This window comes from Telmatherina bonti, assembly GCF_933228915.1.
Source record: "Telmatherina bonti genome assembly, chromosome: 6".
Taxonomy (NCBI): Eukaryota; Metazoa; Chordata; class Actinopteri; order Atheriniformes; family Telmatherinidae; genus Telmatherina; species Telmatherina bonti.
The window spans coordinates 11866903-11894491 of record NC_136624.1 but is presented as its reverse complement, the minus strand read 5'-3'; the positions used below and the strand labels follow the sequence as shown (position 1 = coordinate 11894491).

General features: G+C 40.8%; 1 protein-coding gene across 1 annotated transcript in view; it reads right to left on the bottom strand.

Annotated features, from left to right (window-relative positions):
• Nucleotides 1–752: 752 nt before the first annotated feature.
• LOC306757819 (protein FAM107B) overlaps nt 753–27589 on the bottom strand; it is a 45317-nt gene continuing 18480 nt past the window's right edge. The window contains exons 2-5 of the mRNA XM_079242965.1: nt 12919–12994; nt 3857–4055; nt 2547–2706; nt 753–1179 (exon numbers count right to left, since the gene is read on the bottom strand). Of these exons, the coding sequence (XP_079099091.1) occupies nt 1063–1179; nt 2547–2706; nt 3857–4055; nt 12919–12994 (552 nt within the window). The 3' untranslated portion in view covers nt 753–1062. The remainder of the gene's footprint in view (nt 1180–2546; nt 2707–3856; nt 4056–12918; nt 12995–27589) is intronic.

Genomic DNA, 27589 nt, shown 5'->3' with positions numbered 1-27589 from the left:
GTTTGCAGAATCTTTACCTTCGTTTAGTCTGGGTAATATTTTGTGAAGGACAAACAATTAAATTTTAATTCATTATGTGGCTAAAGTCACAACTGAGTAAAAATTTACCTGCCTCTCCACCTTCCTTGTCATCTCTTCTCTCTGAACAACCTGGAGATTAAAATTCTGTAACCTAACAAAATAACACATTAATTAATGCTAAGGAAACAGTTTTTTTGGCTCATTGCGGCATCATTAATAACTTAAGAGCTCTAAAACAATTTCTTAAATTCAACACGGGGACAGCCAATCACAGTAGCAAGAAATGAAAAGTATAGCCAATCAGAACAATTTAAATAATTTATAAGGCGGGGATTATGACAGCACAGATATTTCGGCTGACTTTACGACTGAACGTAACAGGTACTGCTCTCCACCCAGTTGTCCGCCCATGCTAACATGTTTCATCAGGTCTGAAATGAGACCCAACTCGTGATTTCACCCACAATAACGCCAAAGTGCTCTGTGTTTTTATCTTCCACCTGGAGAGACAGCCTGAAAAGTCCTCATCAGGGTCTGAGGGTCTCCTTGCAGGTTCTGAACTTTCCTACAATCACTGATACAGATCAGAAAATTCTGAAGATGGACTTTCAAAGAGGAAGACCTCTGATTCACCACTAGTACGAGCCAGTTAGACGTGTGAACATCTAGATACTGAGGACTGGATCATCATTCAGAACCAGAACTCAGAACATCACAAGAACCAATCTCCATCTTTCATTCTGATTTAACTTTGATCCGATCATCGCTTTTTGATCACTGATCAGTCATCTGTGTCCTCATTATGCTGTCCATGTGTGGACTTTATGGACCTTTGTCTTCTGCCGGGCTCAAAGTATCCTCAGGATCCCCTGTAGAACTGAAGGCCATCTTTATTTCTGTCTCCTGGTGGAGACCATCTCTTCCACCCCACTTCCTCTTCAGTGTATTAAAGTCCTCAGTGTTAATGTCCTCAGAGCGTCCTTTAAACCTGTAAACATCGACCATATGCATCTCTGCCCCAACTGGACATTGTCTCTGCTCCTACACCTCTTTCTCCTCTTTAGAGTGAAAGGACGTCCGTCTCAGTTTCTCCTTGACTTTAACAAACTCTGGAGCCTTCAAGTCGTCCTCCTGCTGCTGCTCTTGCTGTTTTTCCAGCTACAGAGACGGAGAGACAGAATGTATTCATGTGTTTAGATATAGTTTTTCATCTTATTTTAGAAAAATGTCATTTCATTTAATCGCTTATAAAAAAAAAGTCTGGAATCAGTATGTCTCTTTGGGTCAATAATTTCCTCTATCCTTCAGGACTTTAATGTTCCTTTAAATGAATCTTTTAAAATTCCCCTCCTTGTTTCAAGCCTTTTGACGACTGGAATGCTCAATAATCCCAAACTCTTGCTGAGTTTCCATCTGAAACATGTTCACCACAGTCGAGTTTTATTCTGTTTCCACCTGAAACTCCTTACGTCTCACCTCCACGGGGTTCCAGCATGCGTAGAAACAACATCATAGAAGCAATTAGAATGAATGTAATCATCTCTCCTATTGATCGGACTGGTTTAAACCACCCTTATCTATCAGACTGACAATGAAACGTGGTCAATGATGTTATATTCTGATCGAAAGTCCAATCAGATCAAATAAGCTCCATGTAAATGCAGCTACTGATACCAGAACATGCTGTTACAGAGGAACGTGTTACCACATCAGGCTGGTTTAAGTAATCAGAAACAGTATTTTTCTCTACTGACTTTTAGTGATAAGTTTTATTTTTCTGATGGATTTCAGTTTGCATGTAATTAATAAGTCTTCCTCGAACACTGGAGAAAGTCATGGAGTTACTCAGAGTATTGTATTTGAACATATCCTCTTAACTTTGCACAAGCTTTCTTCTGATAATATTACATCTTGGTACACATTTTCATTGCTGTGCGGATGATACTCGTACTTCTCCATTAAGCCTGATGAAACTAACCAGTAGGTCAGATTACAAAGATTACCTGAATGACTGAATGGTCTCCAACTAGCTCCCAGTTTGGCTTTAAGAAACAAAACACCCTCTTTACCTTTAGAATCAGTTGTCAAACCTTTCTTAGAGATAAATCTTCTAGCCAGGTGAGGCTTGGTGAACCCTATGTATCCCTTTAGTTCTGCTGTTAGAGGTCGAGGTCGCTGGCCAACGTCCCATGATGCACTGAGCTCCTCTCTGATTCTTCGGCCCATGTATGGATATCTGACCCTGTTTTTGTCATTAATTTGTGTTTCTTTTCTTTTTCCATAGCAGGTATCCCTGGTTTAGAGTCGTCTCTACCCCCAACTGGTCCAGGCAGGTGGCCATTCTTCCTGTTTCTGGTTCTGATGGAGGTTTTCCTCTCCACTACCTCCTTGTGCAGCTCAGTATGGAAAACTATCATAATTGAGACTAACAAAGAATTTTATAAGTTTGTTTTAATTAGACAACACTAAATTGGCTGAACATGTGCGATGTGTGTTATATGTTTGTGTGTGTTTGTGTGCGTTACCTCCTCCAGCTTCTTGTGTCTCTTCATCAGTTCAGCCTCCAGAGGAGAAATCTTCCTGTGAGCTTCTTCTTCCTGTTTCCTCTGTCGAATCAGCTGATCTCTCTTCCTGGACTCCATAACGCGCTGCAGTTCCGGCTTCATCTCCACACGCGTCCCGCCTCTACATGCACGCACACAAACACAAACACACACACACACATACACACACACACACACACATCATTTTATATTGGATGATAAAATTGATTCAATGCATCTTTGTAAATCAGCTGTTTTTAAATAAAAGTTGTTAACAGTGTTTCACACTTCAGTTTCGTCTTGAATGTAACCATGTCAACAAGTGGCATCTTCTTTGTGTGTGAGTGAATGAGCTTCTGTGTAGAGGTGAAAACATTCCCAGTGCCCTCAGCGGTGGTGGGGGAGGCTTGTGAAGTAGGACGTTGTTGCTTAGCAACATTTGATCATTTCCTAACAAACATCTTCCAGCATATGAAGTTGCTGACTCTTCATGTGCTCAGAGCTGCTCTCTGATTGGCCAATCCCAGGCCAATCAGCAGGAGTGTGTTCAGAAATGTTTTTTAGTTTTCTTGTCTAAACCTCTTTCATACAGTCTGTGGCCTAAACACATGATGATGATGATGATGACGCAGTATTCCTCTTCATCAAACGCATTTGGTGATTTTTTTAATGTCACTTTATGAAATGTATTTTTATTTCTATACATTAATGAAATATGATTAATATAAATGACTAATATTACTAATTAAATTATTAATAAAATAATTTATAAACCTATAAAATCATTCAATTTATTTTAGAATAGTTTTTTTTTGCTATGAAAAATGTAAACCTGAAATTTTTTATTCAATATAAAACCATATTAAATTTAAATTAAATTAAAACTAATTCTAAGCACTTTGGAAATAAAAAAAAAACCACTGAGCTCTTGTTTCCGTATTTAAATCCACTTAATTTATCACAAATGAACGAATGGTGATTAAAGGACTGTATGTATGTGTGAATGGACATGTCACTCTTAGAAATGAGACTGTGTGTCTCAATGAATAAAACATCAAGAAGTTGAAGTCAAATGAAAAAGAAAATTCTTGTTTTTTTTGTTGTCTTTTAGAAGTCCTACAATAGAGCTGTCCCTCTGTCCACATGCAGTTTGCAGCATCCTGTCAGAATAATCACTTTCTTTGTAAGAAAATGTTGTGACTAGTCCAAGTCAACCTGAACCATCAGAGATGTTCTGATTATCAGAGATATGGAGCCAGACTGAGGGTCCTCTCCGTGTCTGTCCCTCTTACCGTCTGCAGCTGCTCAGAAGCTCGCGGTGAAGCTCCTGGTGACTTCTTGAAGCCTTGACTGGATTCACCAGCTTCTTGGGTTTGATCAGGTCTTCATCTTCATCTTCGTAATCGGGTGAGGGGACATAGTTGGGCATGGGGGCCAGCTTCCTGTGGACGCCCTCTGACCGGTGCTGCTGCAGGTCTGCATATGCTGAAGCTGAAGACACAGAAATCAGAACAATGAAGACACTGAGAGTGTCCAAAACACAGTGAGACAGTAGCCTGCAGCTGGACTTCTGCTTGTTTCATACAACTGTTTGTCAGAAAATCTTTGGACACATTAACTCACTGCGTCTGTCCATCCTCAGAGGACAGAAAGCACATTATCACCTGATCCTCATCCTCAGATATTCTGGGAGACACAGATCAGATGACCTCAGTTGCCTCCACACAATAAGTCTTTTTCTCTGCAACCAGAAACCGACATGAAAGCCTGCTTCATGTTTCAGAAAAATGGAAGCAGCTCTGGACATCTCAGAATAAAACTGAGGACCTGAACACATGCAGATGTGTGTGGAAAACTGCTCTGATGTCTCCGCAAGTTGGTTCTGAAGTGTGGATAAGTTTTCGCTTCTGATCAAACTAGCAGACAACTTGAATGGCGAAGTTGATTCTGAGACAAATCGATGATGGTGAGAGACATGGAGACAACCTGTCCTGTTTCTTTCATCACATTTACACACAGTATGAAACTTGCAGGAACCATCAGCTGAGATGTTTCATCACCAAAAAAAGAGGAAAAACGAGGAAAACAAATAACTCAGAATAAACTCTGCAGCCTATCAGGTCCCCTCCGGCTCGCCAGGATCCCTCCTAGGATTCAGATTACAGCATGAGTCTGTTCTGATCAATAGCATGAGAGTTCAGGAGGACCGGATGAGATATTCTGAGCTTCTGCATCGATCTGAGCAGAAGGAGTGAACTGAGTTTCCTCTGAGACGCTGATCAGGTTCCATCTGCAGGACGAAGACGACAGGCTGACTCCACCTGAGCTAGGGAGGAAACCTGACCTCCTTGTTTATTCATTCATAAATCCAGAAGAAAACAATCAAATCTCCAGCAGCTGAGCTGACTCTCAGCAGCTTTGGAATAAACTACTGTGATTCCTCCTCTGTTGCCAGAGCCCATCTTGTTGTAAAATGATTCAGTTCTGTCTCTTCCCATTTTCTGTGATATGTCTGAATTTCTGCTTGATGAACAGACATTAAAAACCAGCAGAAAATTTTTTTTAAAAATTGAAAAAAGAAAAACTTTCATGGATAGTGACCACATCGGACACCTATTTAGAAGCTTTTTTTTCTGCATAGGCAAGGATGGCATATTATTATTAGCCACTTCAGTAGACATTGGTATGTCATTTAATACACTGCCACTCACTGCAGAATAAACATTAACACATATTTAATATGTATTTATACATACATTGTCATTATTAAGTTTGTCTCATAGATAAAGAGAAAAGGAATGATATAGGTATCAATATTATAAAATATATAAATATATAATTTTACAAACGTTCTTGTAGAAAAGATTTTAAAAAATTGAATATATAAGAATAAAAACATGAATGAGAAATAAAAAAAAGCATAATTGTCTGTGGAAATAACATAGTGGTTGTGAAATATGTAGCAGTTTTTAATTATTGTTGCATGAAAAGGTTAAAAACAGGAGCTTCGCCTAATGCTTTTACATTGTTTGTCATTTACAGTCAAGCAGAAGGCTTTAAGTGAAATCAGTTTGGATCATTTTGTAGTCTGTCCCATGCTGCTGGAACAGATTATATACTCTTTCCCACTAAGAAAGAAACTGGATCTGTTTTTGAAGCTTCAGTCTGAGTTAACATGATGTTTTCAAAGTGTTGTTTGAAAGGCAAATTCTGGAAAATGCACTCGGCACGTGTTAAAAATAACAGAAGATGTGTTAAACTTTAACACGTTTAAATTTACACTGATTGTATTTTACATGTAACAACCCTTTTTTGTTATTTATTAACACATCCTGTCTAAGAGTGTAAGAAAACCTAAAAGGTATCTGTAGCCTGCCACTCTATCTGAAGGACTTAAAAGTAGAGGAGCTCCATTAAGCTCCTCGTCTTGCAGTACATCAACACTGGTTTCATCAACACTCAGTGCCAGATTGTTGGTTCTAGCTTCAGTGGCACAACTGGATGTCCTCATTTCCCTGTTGCCTGGTGTGACTGATCCCTTGTTCTTCAGAAAAAGCTGCTTTGGGTCACCACCAGCCATGCTGAGAGAAGCCTTGTGTGGAGGCATTGTCAATTCCTGAAATCCACACCTGAAATTCCCACCTGTCTGAACAGGCAACCTGGTTCATGACCAAGTTTATAACCAGCATTAGGATTGTTCTGTCCCAAATACGCGCTGAAAAGTCTCAATCGGATCCAAAATTCTGCAGCGAGAGTTCTGATGAGAATTACCAGCACAGCAAAGATCGTATTTTTTCAAGTCTTATATTCTCTTCAATGTCTCCCTGTTAAATCCTCATTAGAATTTAAATTATTCTCAGATATCCAGTCCAGCTTCCTGGATAAGGAAGTGTAGTTTGGTGTCTCCTAAAAGTTTAATTAAAATCCGTCCATAGCTTTTTGAGTTATCTTGAACACAAACAGATAAACACTGGTAAAAACAGAACCTCCTTGGCGAAGGTAAGACAAAAGCATTGGATCACGCAAGGAGCCAAACCAGAGGGGGAGGAGTCAAAACAGGGCGCCACTTCACAATCTTCCTAGCTCCCCAACATTACCTACTCCAGCTTTAATTGCTCTTCAGATCTGGAGGTTGGGAAGGGTTCTGATTGGACGGGGGCAGACGTGACGTACTTACGTCTTCCAGAAATAACCAAACTACACTTCCTGGTTCTTTTCAGTTATACCACGGAAAACCACATAAGTTCAGTTTTAACTTCAATTTTGATTATAATTTTGAAGTACCAGCTCAACACAAGCATACGACTTCACTTTTTTTCAGCAGCTGAAAAGGAGAAGGAATACAGAGTACCGGATACGAAAGACAGAAGACCGCACGTGTGCCCATCAGGACAAGACAAGGTAACGAGCATGCGACACTTCCAGGTCTGGCATTGATACTACAGGGCGCTCACTGGAATTGTGTGATACAGGCCTTTCTGGAAAAGCTTTGTCTGCATGAAAAACAAAACCATTTCATCTTTGTGTAGATATGGCCTTAGCCTCATCCCCAATCCTCTGACTAAACGCCAGCATCTGATGAGATTTCACGATTCTGCTGTAACATAGCAACAACAACCACAACGGCACACTATGACTAAGCAGACTGTAAGCATGTGAGCTTTTAATGTCACTGAAGATTAATGCAGCATTAGACATTTTATGTCTCAACAGATTCGTGAGGTCAGATTCTTCAGTTTAGCCGAATAAAGCAAAAACCTTTTCCTTTTTGTGACAATTTGTATGTCCTTAAATCTGAGTGAACTGCAGATGAGTCCAACCGATCAGCTGATTATAACTAACAGTAATTAGTCAGCCTATTCCAACTAATCAGATGATTCTAACAGATCTTGGTTTTAACTGATTATCAGTCGAAATTGATGATCAAAAAGCTAACAGGTAGGTAACTGGCAGGAGTCTGGAAAATCTTTCTCATGATCGTCAAAAATGAGGCTCTGAGAGAAGAAACCGTCTCAGGACCAGAAAATAGACCTTAGTAAGTCTGACTGATATGAACCAGATTTCTGATCTGTAGAACTGACAAAGTCTGACCTGTTACATTAACCTCCTGATAAACAAGCCTGACCTGGGTCAAAGTCTGTATTTATTGATCAGTTATTGATCAGCTTGTCAGAAACTGCTTTTTTAACACTAAAACAACTGAGATAGTTTGTTCAGTTAATTAATATTTAACTGAAAACTAAAATGCTAAAACACCTGGAATAAAACTTCACAGAATCCTGGAACACAACAAGATTAAACCTCCACAGAATCCCAGACGAAACCAGATCTAGAGCACCACATATCATGGCCTAAAGGAGACTAGACCACCACAGAATCCTGTCCTAAACCAAAACAGGAATAAACCTTCGCAGAATATTGGACCAAACCAGAAATAAACCTCCACATGATCCGAGACTGAACCAGGCATAAACCTTCACAAAACCGTTGACCAAACCTGGAATAAACCTCCACAGAATCCTGGACTAAACCAAGAATGAACCTCTACAGAATCCAAGACCAAAACAGGCACAAACCTCTGCAGAATCCTGGACCGAACCAGGAATAAACATTAAAAAAAAATCCTGGACCAAACCAGGCATAAACCTTCACAAAATCGTTGACCAAACCAAGAATAAATCTCCACAGAATCCTAGTCTAAACTAGGAATAAAACTTCACAGAATTCTGGACCAAACCAGGACTAAACCTCTACGGAATCCTGGTCTAAACCAGAAATAAATCTTCACAAAATCCTGTACCAAACCAGGACTAAACTACCACAGAATCCTGGAACAAAACCGGCACAAACCTCCACACAATTCTGGACCAAACCAGGAATATACTTTTGCATAATCCTGGACCAAACCAGGAATAAACCTTCATAAAATGCTGGACCAAACCAGGAATAAACCACCCCAGAGTCCTGGACAAAGCCAGGACTACAGTACTATGGACCCCAGGACTGAGCCAGGACTACAACCACAGAAATCCTTAGATTATTCTGCTGCCAACACTCCTGCTATTCTGTTAAATTCAGCATGGCACTTTGATTGAAACTCAGACTTTTTCACTTTGTAGTCCCATGCTCGCCTTGTCCAGAACAGCATCAAACCAGCTTATAAAACTTATCTGCTCTTCGTTTCGGACTTCATTCAATTCATTTATAAAACAGAGTTTGTTTGTTTTGTTTTTTTAAATCCAGTCCTCTCCTCAAGTTTACATTTAATAATGTGATCACCAAACCAGTTAAAGCTCATAGCTGAACCTGGTTACACAAAATTATGTTAAAACTGGTTCCACATTAGTTAATAAATGATTTCCATTCTACTTTCCAAACAAGAAAACCAGTTATCCTCGACAACCAAATGCACGTCTGACAGGAAAACTCTGGAAACACACGTCACTTCAGTAGGATCAGAGTCTCACCAGACTTCACCATCCCCTCCCCGCTTGTAGACATCCTCTGGTCCATGTGGTGCAGCTGATCTGCTCTGAGGTGGTCTGATGCTCCAGTTTTTCAGTCTTTGGGAAGCTTCATGCTCTCCGCAGCAGCAGCAGCTCCTTTCCTCTCCTCCCGACTCAGTCATGCCGAGTGTGAAAAAGTCGTCACATGATCCCCTGCTCCTCCTCCTCCTCCTCCTCCTCCTCTTTGTAAAGCAGCATCCCTCCAGCCAGCTCACTGCCTTTTCCCACGCTGCTTCACTTCTTTCACCAGATCCAGCAGCTTTCATGAGCTCCAAACAAAAAACCAAACATGGACACCGTGATGCTCAGAGGTCCAGAGGAGACCTGATGTCTGATTTGAAATCATTTCTGTGTGATGATCAGCTGTTTTTAATCTTCATCATGTCAGAATTTGAGCTGACAGCAGCTTGAAGATGTTGATACTGTCCAGTATGTGATCCGAGTCCAGCTGGAAGGATTAACAGTCGTAATCTCAGAGATTACAGAACATGTCAATTTCAGCTCATAACGATGGAAGAAAGTAGAGATGAAGAGAGAAAAGGACTGCAGGAACAGTCCATAAGACCTACTTTTCTAAACTCAGTTCCAAGCCTGTATCACAGAATTGATCAGGACACAATATTATATTGATTTGAGATTTTTTTTATATCACAAATCAGGCTTGATTCTGATCAGATTCAGGATCCGTCAAATTAATATGAGATAACATCACTGGTGGTTTAATTCCACCACTTCCTTTAAGATCAAACAAGAAAAATCTGATTTTCTTCCTGATCAGTCAGACATTAAAAAAACGTTTTAAAAAAAGATCTGGATTTTAAACTTTAAAGATGCATTACTGTGCGTAATTTTTAGCGTCCTGAACTTGTTTGATGACACAGTGACAACTATCATGTGCATTTTTAGAACTATTGCTGCCCAGCAGCGACCTGAAGCTGAAAAACCCCACTATACCACTTTTACATCCGGGACATGACGTGACATTACGGAGGAGTTTCGATTCATGGTAAAATAAGGAACTGACTCTTTTGAACACGCAATGTCGCTGATTCAGCAAAGAAACGCAAGAAGATCAACAGAGAGAAAGAGACACAACAAGAGTCATTGTAAGATCATCTTTTGCTAGCTGGAGAGAGCTAACAGGTCAGGTAGGATGTAAAATGCCAAATTAGCCGTTGAGCGCGTGACGGGGAAAATGGCAAAAGTTCTGTAGTGTGTCTTTAAAATGTTCACGTCACGGAAAACAAGACTGAAAGAATGCACTTTTGTCTGTGCCAATAAATCAGGATATAGTGTAAATGTTCCTCATATTTATTGTCCAACCAAATATTTTTACTACAGATTTATAACAACAAAGACAGTACAGTCTGACTTTATCAGAAAAACACACCACATCTTTGGATGTCAGCAGTTTCCTCATCAAATCACAAACAATTCAATGTGTTTTCTAAGAATCTGACATCATCTGGTGGAATATAAACATCACTGAATGCAAATGACTGAAGGAGTAGTAGACAAGCAAGGTGGGCCGCAGGACCTATCGTTAAAGTTCCTGGACTGGCTCAAACTCACACCTCCCAGTTAATCTAGTGATGGACCAAATGCAGAAACCAGTTTCCCAATTGGGATGAAATAAATAAATCAGGGGTGCCCAAGTCTGGTCCTTGAGATCTACCATCCTGCTGTTTTTAGGTGCAACACGCCTGAATCAAATAAGTGGCTTGTTAGCAGCATCTGCAGAGCTGAATGACATGTAGAAGAGCAATTCAGCTGTTTGACTCAGCTGTGCTGGACAGGGGTTGCATCTAAAGGTTGCAGGATGGTAGATCTCAAGGACTGGACTTGGGCACCCCTTAAATAAATATTTTCCCTTTTATCTGTTATAAATAGAGTTTATATTTGTGTTCGGAGGGGTGTACATGTGAATCCATAGTAATGTCTGTGTAGTGGTGTTTAGATTTACTAAACCCTAACTCCAGGTTTGATGAGAATTAATGTTTCATATTTATTAAAAATCTCAAAGTTCCAGATTTTCCCTTTAGAGCTCTCCACTCTCAGACTGCAGGTTTACTTGAGGTTCCTAGAGGTTCTAAAAGTAGCATGGGAGGCAGAACCTTCAGTTATCAGACCCTCTCTGTGGAACCAGTTCCCAGTTTGGCTTCAGGAATCAGACACTCTCTCGAACTTTACGCTCCATCTTCAAACGTGCCTTTCTGATAAATTGTATAGTTTGTTCAGGCTTGGTGACCCTTATTCATCCCTTTACTTCTGCTGCTATAGGTCAAGGCTGGTGGGGGATGTCCCATGATGCACTGGGCTTCACTCTGGTTTCTTTATTCTACATGTAGAAATAAATGACACTGTTATCGTCATTAATTTGTCGTTCTCTTGTTGCTTAGCCGGTAACCCGGACTTAGAGTTTTTCTGCTTGTTGACCCCTCTTTCCTGTCCTCTCCACCCTCAACTGATCCAGGCAGGTGGCTATTGAATTGGTTTATACGAACACAGTTCATACAAATTGGACTACTGAAGATCCTAGAGTGATTTGTTTTAATTGGATCCTAATTGGACTACTGTGAACTGGTTTGACCCAATAACCCCCGGCTGCAGCCTGGAGAATGGGGCAGGGCTGGATATTGGGCGGGGTTGGACATCCAATGGGATTGGTTGGATGTCAAATGGGCGGATTGGATGTCAAATGGGTGTGGTTGGTGTTAGAGTTTGGGTTAGGGTTAATCCAATCAAAATGTTGAGTGGGTGGGGTTAGACGTCCAGCCCCACCTCATTCTCCAGGCTGCAGCCAAGACCCTCTCCTTTAAACTGGACTGTGTCAATAAAATGGAATTGAGATGACTTTAAAGTGGCTCCATTTATGCACATTTCATTCTCGTTTATTTTAATATGCAATTCCAGAAGGGCAAGAAAAAAAACAAGCATTTTTCACAAACACTTTCATTCAGATCAGTCTCTGCCAGAAACAAGCGAACAGAAAAAGCTCCGCCCTATGTCCTGCCTGCATCTGATTGGTCAGCTGCTCGGAATAGTTATACTGAGCACCGAAGGTGGATGTGGCTCTCTTCTCCTGAACGTGTACAACCTAGGGAAGATGGGCAATCACTGAGTTCCTCCCCCGGGGCATTAATAAAATTTCTAAGTAGAAAAAAACTTTCTAAAACCAATCATTTCCCAAACCAAACATAGAGTCCTGGAAAACTCATACATGCGTTTAGGTCAGGGGTAGGCAACTCCGGTCCTTGAGTGCCACAGTCCTGCAAATGTTAGGATGAATAGAGACAAATCAGACCTAATTAGCAGACTTGTGCAGAGCTTGACATCAAACTCTGCACAAGTCTGCAAATTATCCATTGATTTGAATCAGGTGTGTTGCAGCAGGGAAACTCCTAACATTTGCAAGACTGTGGCACTCGAGGACCGGAGTTGCTTACCTCTCATTTAGGTGATAAAAAACAGCGCCGCTCATATGTCTGATGAGTATTCTATAACGCTGTAGAAAGCTCAGAAAACTAGAAGCAGAATAATGGAGTCCCTTTAATGTGAAGTGGTTCTGTATAACTAAAGATGAACTGAGTTCTAGCAGAACCAAATAAACTACAGGCCAGATTAACATAATTTGATCCTTTTATTGTTTACTAACATGCATCAGAACTCCTGATAGCAAGACTAAATGTTTCTGCAGGTTCTTCAGACTCGTGTATGGCGTGGTCGGGTTCCTCCTGAGCCGGTCCATTACAGCCCAGTCCACACTGATAAGCAGACTCCACCTTTCACAGGTCACAGCGCCTTTTGTTGCCCTGAGGCCGACGGTAACCTGAGAGGGACAAACTTACTTCTGCTGTTTGGGTGCTTTCCATTTTTCACACACTGCTGCTTCAGTGGAGGCTTGTGGTCGATGCTGTACGACTTCTGGAAAACGAGAAGAGGAAGAGAGAGAGAGAGAGAGAGAGACGCTGAGGTTGACAGATTCAAGAGCTTCAATCAAATCACAAAAGAAGAAAGAAAAGATGGTGTCCCACACAGGAGATCCACCTTGACTCAGTTTTGAGGTTTTATCTGTCAGAACACAAGGACTGGACGTTGACAGTCTCTCAGCTTTACAGACGACATCATAGATCTCTGCAGAAAACAACCAATCACATTCTGAGCTGAGAGTTTACTGTCAGAGACTTCCAGGGTGATGATCTCCACAGGAAGTGAATGTGAAGTTGTCTTCATCCTGTAAACAACATTCATCTCCTCAGGAGGAGGAGGAGGAGGAGGAAGAAGGGGCAGTCAGGGGTGGTCTATAGACAGTGGGGGCCTTGTCACCATGTTGCAGCCTGATGAAGTCGCTCCTAGCAACCAACACAAAGTCCATTCATTCCAACAGAGAAGAAGAAAGAGAGAGCGACAGAGAGGTCCAACTGACCTGGAGTCCAGAGGAGGAGGAGGAGGAGGAGGAAAGGGAGAAAGAGGAGGGAAAGGAGGGCTGCAACATGAGGAGGGGGATCTAGGAGTTACAGTACATATTAACTCTGCAGGATGAACACACACCTGAGCCTCCAGGTAAGGAACAAGGTAGAAGAGTCTGACCCCTGCTGGATGAGGAGCAGCATTACAACTCAGAGCGACTCAAAAACCTCCTTATCAAGCCAAGCAAAGCCTTTATACACACTTACATCTACTGCTGTGATAACTGGGGTCACATCAGAAAGACATGAAAAATAAAACATTTTAACATTATTAATATGGACTATCTGGTGGAAATATTTGCAACAAATTTAAAAAAAAAAAAAAAGGTTAATGGAAAGGTAAGCAGGTGGTTTTAGGGTGCAGCATGTTTTTTTGTTTTTTTTTTCTTCAATATGTCTTGTCCAGCATTTAGGCAAGCAGAATTATCGTCTGGATGCTGTGTTCTGCTGAGAAAATATACTTTGCCAAGGAGAGCTTTATAGATGTAATGATCCCCTTGACTTTCTGAATTTTTATTTTATTTCTACATTTATTTTGCGTTATTGTTTGCATTGTAGAGTTTTTACTGCTGGACCGGACCAGAGAGGACAGAAGAAGGACAGAAAGAGAAAGAAGAGAAAACACCTCATTGGGAAAGTGCAGCATGTTGAGCTTGATGTTAGGATCAGTTCTGGTTTACTATCCGGAGGTGGTAGACTGGATCCTTGTGTGCCTATGTTACGAAGGGGAACCAGGGATGCAACGTTGTTATGCGTCATTGGTTCCGCTCGTCAGCTCCTTAATGAATTATAACTATTCCACATTTCGCACTCCATAATCGGAGGGAAATTATCCTCAGTCACAGGTGAAAGGTAATTAAAATATAGAAATTAAAACAGAAGCACAAACACAAAAGGGCTGTACCACCTTTTTTTAAGGTAACCACACCTAGCTGCACATTTGAAGCTGTTGGGATCCAATATTGGGGCTGGGGTCTGAATTAGCCTGGTCTGTGTCTTTACCTTTTTCCTCTCATTCTTTCATCACCTATCTACCAGGTATGTTTCTCTTTATTTTCATGCTGTAGTGTATTTTGAAGCCTACTACTAACTTTGTTAGCCCCCTGTTCGAGTTAAACATGATCATAGCGCTCTCGCTTGGATAGCAACTAACTTGGATTTTGAGAAACTTTTTTGAGCATTTATAGTTTACTTTCAGCTCCAATGTGAAAATCTTTATTCCTGAGTTGATTTTTATTCCCTAAATACAGTCATTGAAATCTAAAGATGACTTGGTTTCTTCATATTATCTTAAAACTTTCCTAGTGCTGCCACTTATGTAGATTAGCACAGCTATGTAGCTTCATGCTAACATCTGTTTAGCCTTACATGACATTAGCAGTCGTACAGGAACAAAATCTCCTCTTGAAATGTGCAGCCAGATGTCAGCATTAGGTGATGAATAATTATAAAAATACTTTAAAATTTAAATTCAAGGTGATGAAGTGACACTAGTTGATGCATCCATATCTAGAAAGACATTTCTGTCCGTGTCCTTCGGTCACCTGTCAATCACCTGAGGTGTCCAATCAGATTTCAGGCTGGCAGTGCCGCTCTAGCCACCCCTCTGACTATACAAGATACAGGCTACACAAAAAGCATCTAACAACTGTAACATCAGGTACTGAACTACTGATCATCCTCTTTTTAGATATAAATGGAAAACATGAACAGAACTTCACCCATATCATCCAGCTAATCGCATGTTTTAATGACATGTATCGTCTTCATTTGACAAGTTTTTGTTTTGTTTTTGTCTCTGAGCATCTGAAATATTCAATGATAATCTGTATATATCAGAATAGTTCTGATTTATTGTGGCAGTAGTATATTTTATTTATTCATTTTATTCATTCATTCAATGTTTGGTGTCATTGTTGATTTTATGACGATTTTACTTGATGAAAGTGCTGCCGACTGATCTGCATCTACAGCTTTACTTTGAGATCATTAAGAGGATGTTAAACCTTGTGCATTATTTTGAACATTTTATACATTAGGGCAGTTTTTTTTATCTCTAAATCTGACCATTATTTTAGCCGTGTTGTGGATATGACCCAATTCTTGATAAGTCAGCTTTAAGTGTATTAACAGTATTTTATGCACGGACCTATGATGGGGCTGATTTTAGTAGTGAACAGTAAAAATAACAAATTTAGCTATTTATCTACTAAATAAAACCCTAATATCACAGAATGTATATTTTTATTGTGTTTTAACAGATTGTAAATTAGTAAATTGGGCTTAATGTCAGTTAATGAACATTTTTTTGTCCTAAAACAATAATAAAAATGACATCAGAAAATCAAACAGCAGTTTAAAGGGTTAAAATCATTGAAAACTATTTCAATGTTTGGTTGTTTTGAGCAAGGTGGTAGAAATTTAAGCAGGTAAAATATTAATCTGTGAATTTCTGTTGAGGTTAGTGAATTAAATTGAGGGTCATTAGAGAAAAATTACTTTGGAAATAAGGAAATATGAACTGCCAAAAATTGAAAACAAACACAGCAGGTGGGTGGGGGCATGACAAAGCAGTTGGGCTTAGGGCACCACAAATAGCTAGCAGCGGCCCTGCTCCTCAGAGTCCTGAATGATGTTTCAATCCAAGTCTATTTATTCAGATTAAATGTCTCAGTTTAACTCGGTCAGACTTCTCACTGTCAGTATTTTTAGCTGCAGGATTTTCTCAGCCCATCTTAATCTGCCTCTCTGGCGCCGATGGTTGTCACGACACACAAACACACAAACCTGACCCAATCACACACACACTGACGCTGACCTGTGACCTATCAGATCCCAGATCAGCTCTACACTCAGTCACATGTCCTTCTGATTGAGCACAGTGGAAAATACCCCCTCAGACCCAATTCACACACTCAGACTCCAGTTCATGACCTGACAGAAAAAAGGATTCTGAGCTCTGATTGGTGGAGAGCTGGTTTGATTGTTCCTACATAAAGAGACCGAGAAGCTCCACATTCAGCTCATCAGCAGCTCTCATTGTTCTATGTTTCAGAGCCAAGCTTGTGCTGTTTCAGTATGCATGCACACACATGCACACACTCATTCCAGGTGCTGTTCGGTCTGACCACAACTCTGTTTATCGCCTCCTGCAGCACCACCTGCTGATCACACAGACGTTTATCGTCCATACTTTGTGATGATTTAAGATTTTTTTTAATCAAATTTATCAAACCATTGTAAAGAAACAATTTGTGGTTAAAAAAAAAAAATCAAAAAGCTACATAAAAAAATTCTGTTTTGACTTGCCTAAGAAATCATTCAATGTTCAATTTAAAGATCTCTTCAGCTCTCTACAAGGAGACAGAGACTCATCTGTTCCTCATTAGGTGTTAAAATCCAGAATCTTGTATTTCAGACAATCATCATCACAGATCACACTGTCTCACTATTTACTGAACAGAGGGATCAGACTGAAAAATCTGAGAGGCACAGGAGCTTTAGAAATATCTTTAGTTTATTTACTAAAGGGAAAAACATATTTTTTCATTAACTCTAGGCCCGTAAAAGAGGTCAACAACAACAACAAAAAACTTCATCAAAGCACCAACAGAAAACTGCAGCACTAACCGGCACATGAGGGAAACATACTGGTTGAGCAGGTCATCAACCAGTGAACAAACTACAAAGACAAAAATAATCAGAACAGTGATAAAAAAAAAAAAAAAAAGTAACCTGAGCAAAGAAGAACTTAACCAGAACTCTCCCAATAAAACGGGCAAAGAAAACCAATGAAAATATCTGTAAAAGCCTAAACCCTTTGCAAAATGGGAATAGTCTGATTCAGCCTCAGCTGTATTTAAGCGGATCCAAGGCTGTGACACAGCAACATCCCAGGAAATGGTCAACAAAATTATTTAACTTGACAAAGAGTTACAAAATAAGCCAACCTAATGTGTACATGTGTGAACCAAAATTTACTAATAAAATCGGAAATGAGGAGAGAAACAAGTCAAGTGCCTTTTTATTTAAAGTGTTTAGAACAGAACAAAAGGGATTGGATGTCCTTTGCTCCATGTGTGGTTGTTCATTTTAACAGATACTGTTAGAATCAGTCTGATGATCTGGCAGCTTGTAGAAGCTCATTTAGCAGTAGCAAGCTGCTCTCATGGTTTTCTGGATGACCAGTCTTCAGCTTCTTGGTTTCTGTTCAGCTCTCTGAGGGTCCACCACAGAATGTGAAACAGGTTTAGGTCTGGACTTGGACTGGACAACACTGAGGCTTCCTCTGTTTTGCCCTCTAGCTTGTTTGTCTCCTGCAGTCAGGTGAAAATAACCTGCGAAACTGAACTAGAACAAGGCTCCAGGTCCAGATGGTGTCAGACTATCATGTCAACTTGATATATTTCTTTTTCATTTTGCATTTCATTGTAGATCATAATCATTGTAGTGCTGTATGTTCTTGTTCTCATTTAACTATAGAATACTTTGTATCCAGAGGATTTCGTGTGCCACTCATTCAGAAAGCAGAAATGTTTGGCACAAAATGTCCACTTCTACCTTGAGGCATTTACTCTATATGGGTGACTCACACTAACTCACACAACTGTTGCTCCAGCAGCTAGCTGACTTTACAAAGCACAAAGAACAAGGCCGGATGGCCTGGATATACAGTGGTATTGTAATTTTTCTCAAAATATTGTGTGATTTCTCATGTAACTTTTCACAAACGCATGGGGTGTCCTAGAACTTTACTTTTGCTTGTTTTGTTTTTTACTATAGATATATGTTTTTAAATATTACCATTTAACAAATTTTGCTGACCTTCATTTATTTACTTTGGGACCTAGTTTCAGAAGTTTGTGTTTTCACCAGTTCCCATCGTGGAGCTAGCCACACAAGTATCCAGTCTACTTTCACCTCTAGACAGTAATCCACAAGTGATCCCAATGCTACCACATCATAATCCACATACTGGAAAACAACCAACTTACCTTACTATAGACATTTATTAACTCATTGCAGATATTTCTGATTGATGATCCAGATTACTAATGTAAAGATGTTTTATTTCTTATATCTCTCTAATTTGACCACGGTTATCCCATCTGTGTGTGTGTGCGTGTATTAGAGAGAGGAACACAATAATTTCCTTTCTTAGTATACAACCCTCCTGATAAAGTCTTGTCTACCATTTGGCCCCCTCTGTATGAATTTCAGCTCCACTTCTGGACCTCAGCTCATCTCTGTGGGGCATTTATTTTAACAATCAAACAGGCTGTGTAGAGTTAAAGCATTGCAAACTATATGTGTGGATTTTGCATGTTCTTCTCATGTATGCATTGGGTACTCTGGCTTCCTCCCACCATCCAAAGACATCCATGTTAGGTTAAATGGTCACTTTAAATCAGGGATCACCAAATCTGGTCTTTGGTGGTCTGTGTCCTGCAGATACTGAATGTTTTCATACAGCGACACTCCTGATTCAAATAAAACAAATTTCCAATAGCTTGTTGTCAAGTTCTGTACAAGACCATTCATGGCCCATTTATTTGAATCGTGTGTGTTGCTGCAGAGAAACATCCAGTCTCTGCAAGACACTGTTCCTCAAGGACCAGCGTTGGAGATCCCTGCTCTAAAGTCTTGCTAGGAGTGAGTGTGAATGGTTGTTTGTCGCACTGTGTTAGACCTGCAATACACCAGCAACCTGTCCAGGCTGTACCCTGCCTCTGACCTGCTAATTCCCAGGAAACCCAAACCAACCTTGCATTGAAATAAGCAGTATAGACAATGAGTGGATGGATGGACAGGCTCTGTACAGTTACAGCCTTACATGCCCTCTGTGCTCCTTTGGAAACCCATTGAAAGGTTGGGGACCACAGGTTGCTAGCCACTGATCTACAGCCCTGGAACGATCTGGTTTACCAGTTATCACTGGAACTTAGCAGGTCGGATCTCTCCGCTTGCCTCCACCTGCTGCTGACTGAACATGGAGCTAAAAATAATCAGAGGAATCAGTGTGAGCGGAACGTTGCAGCTACATAACCTCTGACCATGTTTCCTCCAGTCTGCTGTCAGCTGCTTGTTTCCATGGAAACAAACACACCCCAACACGCCCGCCTTGACAGTTGTGACCCGCCTCATTACTTAAATATTTGTCTGTGCTCTGGTTTCATGAAGCTGAGCAGAAACATTCCTGTAAGCTGGACTTTGTCTTGTGGAATTGTTGAGGAAAAACAAACATCAGCTGATCGGATTGGGATTCATTTTCTCTGATCTGTCAGGAAAAAGATATTTCCATTTTCAATGAAACTGTCACTTCATAATCACCATAATCTGACTGAAAAATCAGAACTGCTCAAAAATTGTCTTTATTGACACTAAACACAAGTCCCATGATGCACCTGTCATCTCACCATGCACCTGTAGTCCACTCAGAGTGGCAGCTTGAGTGACATTATTCAACGACTGATTTACGGATTGTATTGATCTTAAATGTGAAGACTAATTCTGTCACTTTAACAGCTGGTTCAGACAGAAGGATTGAAATCATTCAGTAGCAAAACAACCAGAAAATCCAACTGGGTTTGATTGTGAAATTGTCAAAGATTTTACAACCGAACAGGTGATGTTTTTTTTTCAGTGGAACGTCAGGTTGAAGTAAAAGATCAGCTGTTTATGTGGAACGTCAAATTAAGTAAAGATCAGCTGTTTATGTGGAACGTCAGATTGAAGGAAAACATCAGCTGTTTATGTGGAACGTCAGGTTGAAGGAAAACATCAGCTGTTTATGTGGAACGTCAGGTTGAAGGAAAACATCAGCTGTTTATGTGGAACGTCAGGTTGAAGAAAAACATCAGCTGTTTATGTGGAACGTCAGGTTGAAGGAAAACATCAGCTGTTTATGTAAAACGTCAGGTTGAAGGAAAACATCAGCTGTTTATGTGGAACGTCAGGTTAAAGGAAAACATCAGCTGTTTATGTGGAACGTCAGGTTGAGGAACACATCAGCTGTTTATGTGGAACGTCAGGTTAAGGAAAACATCAGCTGTTTATGTGGAACGTCAGGTTAAGGAAAACATCAGCTGTTTATGTGGAACGTCAGGTTGAAGGTAAACATCAGCTGTTTATGTGGAACGTCAGGTTGAGGAACACATCAGCTGTTTATGTGGAACGTCAGGTTAAGGAAAACATCAGCTGTTTATGTGGAACGTCAGGTTGAAGGAAAACATCAGCTGTTTATGTGGAACGTCAGGTTGAGGAACACATCAGCTGTTTATGTGGTACGTCAGGTTGAGGAAAACATCAGCTGTTTATGTGGAACGTCAGGTTATGAAAACATCAGCTGTTTATGTGGAACGTCAGGTTAAGGAAAACATCAGCTGTTTATGTGGAACGTCAGGTTGAAGGAAAACATCACCTGTTTATGTGAAACGTCAGGTTGAGGAACACATCAGCTGTTTATGTGGAACGTCAGGTTGAAGGAAAACATCAGCTGTTTATGTGGAACGTCAGGTTGAAGGAAAACATCAGCTGTTTTTGTGGAACGTCAGGTTGAAGGAAAACATCAGCTGTTTATGTGGAACGTCAGGTTGAAGGAAAACATCAGCTGTTTATGTGGAACGTCAGGTTGAGGAACACATCAGCTGTTTATGTGGAACGTCAGGTTGAAGGAAAACATCAGCTGTTTATGTGGAACGTCAGGTTGAGGAACACATCAGCTGTTTATGTGGAACGTCAGGTTGAGGAAAACATCAGCTGTTTATGTAGAACGTCAGGTTGAAGAAAAACATCAGCTGTTTATGTGGAATGTCAGGTTGAAGGAAAACATCAGCTGTTTATGTGGAACGTCAGGTTGAAGGAAAACATCAGCTGTTTATGTGGAACGTCAGGTTGAGGAAAACATCAGCTGTTTATGTGGAACGTCAGGTTGAGGAACACATCAGCTGTTTATGTGGAACGTCAGGTTGAAGGAAAACATCAGCTGTTTATGTGGAACGTCAGGTTGAAGGAAAACATCAGCTGTTTATGTGGAACGTCAGGTTGAAGGAAAACATCAGCTGTTTATGTGGAACGTCAGGTTGAAGTAAAACATCAGCTGTTTATGTGGAACGTCAGGTTGAGGAACACATCAGCTGTATGTGGAACGTCAGGTTGAGGAAAACATCAGCTGTTTATGTGGAACGTCAGGTTGAAGGAAAACATCAGCTGTTTATGTGGAACGTCAGGTTGAGGAACACATCAGCTGTTTATGTGGAACGTCAGGTTAAGGAAAACATCAGCTGTTTATGTGGAACGTCAGGTTAAGGAAAACATCAGCTGTTTATGTGGAACGTCAGGTTGAGGAACACATCAGCTGTTTATGTGGAATGTCAGGTTGAGGAACACATCAGCTGTTTATGTGGAACGTCAGGTTGAAGGAACCCATCAGCTGTTTATGTGGAATGTCAGGTTGAAGAACACATCAGCTGTTTATGTGGAACGTCAGGTTGAAGGAAAACATCAGCTGTTTATGTGGAACGTCAGGTTGAAGAAAAACATCAGCTGTTTATGTGGAACATCAGGTTGAAGGAAAACATCACCTGTTTTTGTGGAACGTCAGGTTGAAGGAACACATCAGCTGTTTATGTGGAACGTCAGGTTGAAGAACACATCAGCTGTTTATGTGGAACGTCAGGTTGAAGGAAAACATCAGCTGTTTATGTGGAACGTCAGGTTGAAGGAAAACATCAGCTGTTTATGTGGAACGTCAGGTTGAAGGAAAACATCACCTGTTTTTGTGGAACGTCAGGTTGAAGGAAAACATCAGCTGTTTATGTGGAACGTCAGGTTGAGGAACACATCAGCTGTTTATGTGGAACGTCAGGTTGAGGAAAACATCAGCTGTTTATGTGGAACGTCAGGCTGAAGGAACACATCAGCTGTTTATGTGGAACTTCAGGTTGAGGAACACATCAGCTGTTTATGTGGAACGTCAGGTTAAGGAAAACATCAGCTGTTTATGTGGAACGTCAGGTTGAGGAACACATCAGCTGTTTATGTGGAACGTCAGGTTGAAGGAAAACATCAGCTGTTTATGTGGAACGTCAGGTTGAAGGAAAACATCAGCTGTTTATGTGGAACGTCAGGTTGAAGGAAAACATCAGCTGTTTATGTGGAACGTCAGGTTGAGGAAAACATCAGCTGTTTATGTGGAACGTCAGGTTATGAAAACATCAGCTGTTTATGTGGAACGTCAGGTTGAATGAAAACATCAGCTGTTTATGTGGAACGTCAGGTTGAATGAAAACATCAGCTGTTTATGTGGAACGTCAGGTTGAGGAACACATCAGCTGTTTATGTGGAACGTCAGGTTGAAGGAAAACATCAGCTGTTTATGTGGAACGTCAGGTTGAAGGAAAACATCAGCTGTTTATGTGGAACGTCAGGTTGAAGGAAAACATCAGCTGTTTATGTGGAACATCAGGTTGAAGGAAAACATCAGCTGTTTATGTGGAACGTCAGGTTGAGGAACACATCAGCTGTTTATGTGGAACGTCAGGTTAAGGAAAACATCAGCTGTTTATGTGAAACGTCAGGTTGAGGAACACATCAGCTGTTTATGTGGAACGTCAGGTTATGAAAACATCAGCTGTTTATGTGGAACGTCAGGTTGAATGAAAACATCAGCTGTTTATGTGGAACGTCAGGTTGAATGAAAACATCAGCTGTTTATGTGGAACGTCAGGTTGAGGAACACATCAGCTGTTTATGTGGAACGTCAGGTTGAAGGAAAACATCAGCTGTTTATGTGGAACGTCAGGTTGAAGGAAAACATCAGCTGTTTATGTGGAACGTCAGGTTGAAGGAAAACATCAGCTGTTTATGTGGAACATCAGGTTGAAGGAAAACATCAGCTGTTTATGTGGAACGTCAGGTTGAGGAACACATCAGCTGTTTATGTGGAACGTCAGGTTGAGGGAAACATCAGCTGTTTATGTGGAACGTCAGGTTGAAGGAAAACATCAGCTGTTTATGTGGTACGTCAGGTTGAGGAAAACATCAGCTGTTTATGTGGAACGTCAGGTTATGAAAACATCAGCTGTTTATGTGGAACGTCAGGTTAAGGAAAACATCAGCTGTTTATGTGAAACGTCAGGTTGAGGAACACATCAGCTGTTTATGTGGAACGTCAGGTTGAGGGAAACACCAGCTGTTTATGTGGAACATCAGGTTGAAGGAAAACATCAGCTGTTTATGTGGAACGTCAGGTTGAGGAAAACATCAGCTGTTTATGTGGAACGTCAGGTTATGAAAACATCAGCTGTTTATGTGGAACGTCAGGTTAAGGAAAACATCAGCTGTTTCTGTGGAACGTCAGGTTGAAGGAAAACATCAGCTGTTTATGTGAAACAGGTTGAGGAACACATCAGCTGTTTATGTGGAACGTCAGGTTGAAGGAAAACATCAGCTGTTTATGTGGAACGTCAGGTTGAAGGAAAACATCAGCTGTTTATGTGGAACATCAGGTTGAAGGAAAACATCAGCTGTTTATGTGGAACGTCAGGTTGAGGAACACATCAGCTGTTTATTTGGAACGTCAGGTTGAGGAACACATCAGCTGTTTATGTGGAACGTCAGGTTAAGTAAAACATCAGCTGTTTATGTGGAACGTCAGGTTGAGGAACACATCAGCTGTTTATGTGGAACGTCAGGTTGAAGGAAAACATCAGCTGTTTATGTGGAACGTCAGGTTGAAGGAAAACATCAGCTGTTTATGTGGAACGTCAGGTTGAAGGAAAACATCAGCTGTTTATGTGGAACGTCAGGTTGAAGGAAAACATCAGCTGTTTATGTGGAACGTCAGGTTGAGGAACACATCAGCTGTTTATGTGGAACGTCAGGTTGAGGAAAACATCAGCTGTTTATGTGGAACGTCAGGTTGAAGGAAAACATCAGCTGTTTATGTGGTACGTCAGGTTGAGGAACACATCAGCTGTTTATGTGGAACGTCAGGTTATGAAAACATCAGCTGTTTATGTGGAACGTCAGGTTAAGGAAAACATCAGCTGTTTATGTGGAACTTCAGGTTGAAGAAAAACATCAGCTGTTTATGTGAAACGTCAGGTTGAGGAAAACATCAGCTGTTTATGTGGAACGTCAGGTTGAAGGAAAACATCAGCTGTTTATGTGGAACGTCAGGTTGAAGGAAAACATCAGCTGTTTTTGTGGAACGTCAGGTTGAAGGAAAACATCAGCTGTTTATGTGGAACGTCAGGTTGAAGGAAAACATCAGCTGTTTATGTGGAACGTCAGGTTGAGGAACACATCAGCTGTTTATGTGGAACGTCAGGTTGAAGGAAAACATCAGCTGTTTATGTGGAACGTCAGGTTGAGGAACACATCAGCTGTTTATGTGGAACGTCAGGTTGAGGAAAACATCAGCTGTTTATGTGGAACGTCAGGTTGAAGGAAAACATCAGCTGTTTATGTGGAATGTCAGGTTGAAGGAAAACATCAGCTGTTTATGTGGAACGTCAGGTTGAAGGAAAACATCAGCTGTTTATGTGGAACGTCAGGTTGAGGAAAACATCAGCTGTTTATGTGGAACGTCAGGTTGAGGAACACATCAGCTGTTTATGTGGAACGTCAGGTTGAAGGAAAACATCAGCTGTTTATGTGGAACGTCAGGTTGAAGGAAAACATCAGCTGTTTATGTGGAACGTCAGGTTGAAGGAAAACATCAGCTGTTTATGTGGAACGTCAGGTTGAAGGAAAACATCAGCTGTTTATGTGGAACGTCAGGTTGAGGAACACATCAGCTGTATGTGGAACGTCAGGTTGAGGAAAACATCAGCTGTTTATGTGGAACGTCAGGTTGAAGGAAAACATCAGCTGTTTATGTGGAACGTCAGGTTGAGGAAAACATCAGCTGTTTATGTGGAACGTCAGGTTGAAGGAAAACATCAGCTGTTTATGTGGAACGTCAGGTTGAGGAACACATCAGCTGTTTATGTGGAATGTCAGGTTGAGGAACACATCAGCTGTTTATGTGGAACGTCAGGTTATGAAAACATCAGCTGTTTATGTGGAACGTCAGGTTAAGGAAAACATCAGCTGTTTATGTGGAACGTCAGGTTGAAGGAACCCATCAGCTGTTTATGTGGAATGTCAGGTTGAAGAACACATCAGCTGTTTATGTGGAACGTCAGGTTGAGGAAAACATCAGCTGTTTATGTGGAACGTCAGGTTGAAGGAAAACATCAGCTGTTTATGTGGAACGTCAGGTTGAAGAAAAACATCAGCTGTTTATGTGGAACATCAGGTTGAAGGAAAACATCAGCTGTTTATGTGGAACGTCAGGTTGAAGGAAAACATCAGCTGTTTATGTGGAACGTCAGGTTGAAGGAAAACATCAGCTGTTTTTGTGGAACGTCAGGTTGAAGGAAAACATCAGCTGTTTATTTGGAACGTCAGGTTGAGGAACACATCAGCTGTTTATGTGGAACGTCAGGTTAAGTAAAACATCAGCTGTTTATGTGGAACGTCAGGTTGAGGAACACATCAGCTGTTTATGTGGAACGTCAGGTTGAAGGAAAACATCAGCTGTTTATGTGGAACGTCAGGTTGAAGGAAAACATCAGCTGTTTATGTGGAACGTCAGGTTGAAGGAAAACATCAGCTGTTTATGTGGAACGTCAGGTTGAAGGAAAACATCAGCTGTTTATGTGGAACGTCAGGTTGAGGAACACATCAGCTGTTTATGTGGAACGTCAGGTTGAGGAAAACATCAGCTGTTTATGTGGAACGTCAGGTTGAAGGAAAACATCAGCTGTTTATGTGGTACGTCAGGTTGAGCAAAACATCAGCTGTTTATGTGGAACGTCAGGTTATGAAAACATCAGCTGTTTATGTGGAACGTCAGGTTAAGGAAAACATCAGCTGTTTATGTGGAACGTCAGGTTGAAGAAAAACATCAGCTGTTTATGTGAAACGTCAGGTTGAGGAAAACATCAGCTGTTTATGTGGAACGTCAGGTTGAAGGAAAACATCAGCTGTTTATGTGGAACGTCAGGTTGAAGGAAAACATCAGCTGTTTATGTGGAACGTCAGGTTGAAGGAAAACATCAGCTGTTTATGTGGAACGTCAGGTTGAAGGAAAACATCAGCTGTTTATGTGGAACGTCAGGTTGAGGAACACATCAGCTGTTTATGTGGAACGTCAGGTTGAAGGAAAACATCAGCTGTTTATGTGGAACGTCAGGTTGAGGAACACATCAGCTGTTTATGTGGAACGTCAGGTTGAGGAAAACATCAGCTGTTTATGTGGAACGTCAGGTTGAAGGAAAACATCAGCTGTTTATGTGGAATGTCAGGTTGAAGGAAAACATCAGCTGTTTATGTGGAACGTCAGGTTGAAGGAAAACATCAGCTGTTTATGTGGAACGTCAGGTTGAGGAAAACATCAGCTGTTTATGTGGAACGTCAGGTTGAGGAACACATCAGCTGTTTATGTGGAACGTCAGGTTGAAGGAAAACATCAGCTGTTTATGTGGAACGTCAGGTTGAGGAACACGTCAGCTGTATGTGGAACGTCAGGTTGAGGAAAACATCAGCTGTTTATGTGGAACGTCAGGTTGAAGGAAAACATCAGCTGTTTATGTGGAACGTCAGGTTGAGGAAAACATCAGCTGTTTATGTGGAACGTCAGGTTGAAGGAAAACATCAGCTGTTTATGTGGAACGTCAGGTTGAGGAACACATCAGCTGTTTATGTGGAATGTCAGGTTGAGGAACACATCAGCTGTTTATGTGGAACGTCAGGTTATGAAAACATCAGCTGTTTATGTGGAACGTCAGGTTAAGGAAAACATCAGCTGTTTATGTGGAACGTCAGGTTGAAGGAACCCATCAGCTGTTTATGTGGAATGTCAGGTTGAAGAACACATCAGCTGTTTATGTGGAACGTCAGGTTGAGGAAAACATCAGCTGTTTATGTGGAACGTCAGGTTGAAGGAAAACATCAGCTGTTTATGTGGAACGTCAGGTTGAAGAAAAACATCAGCTGTTTA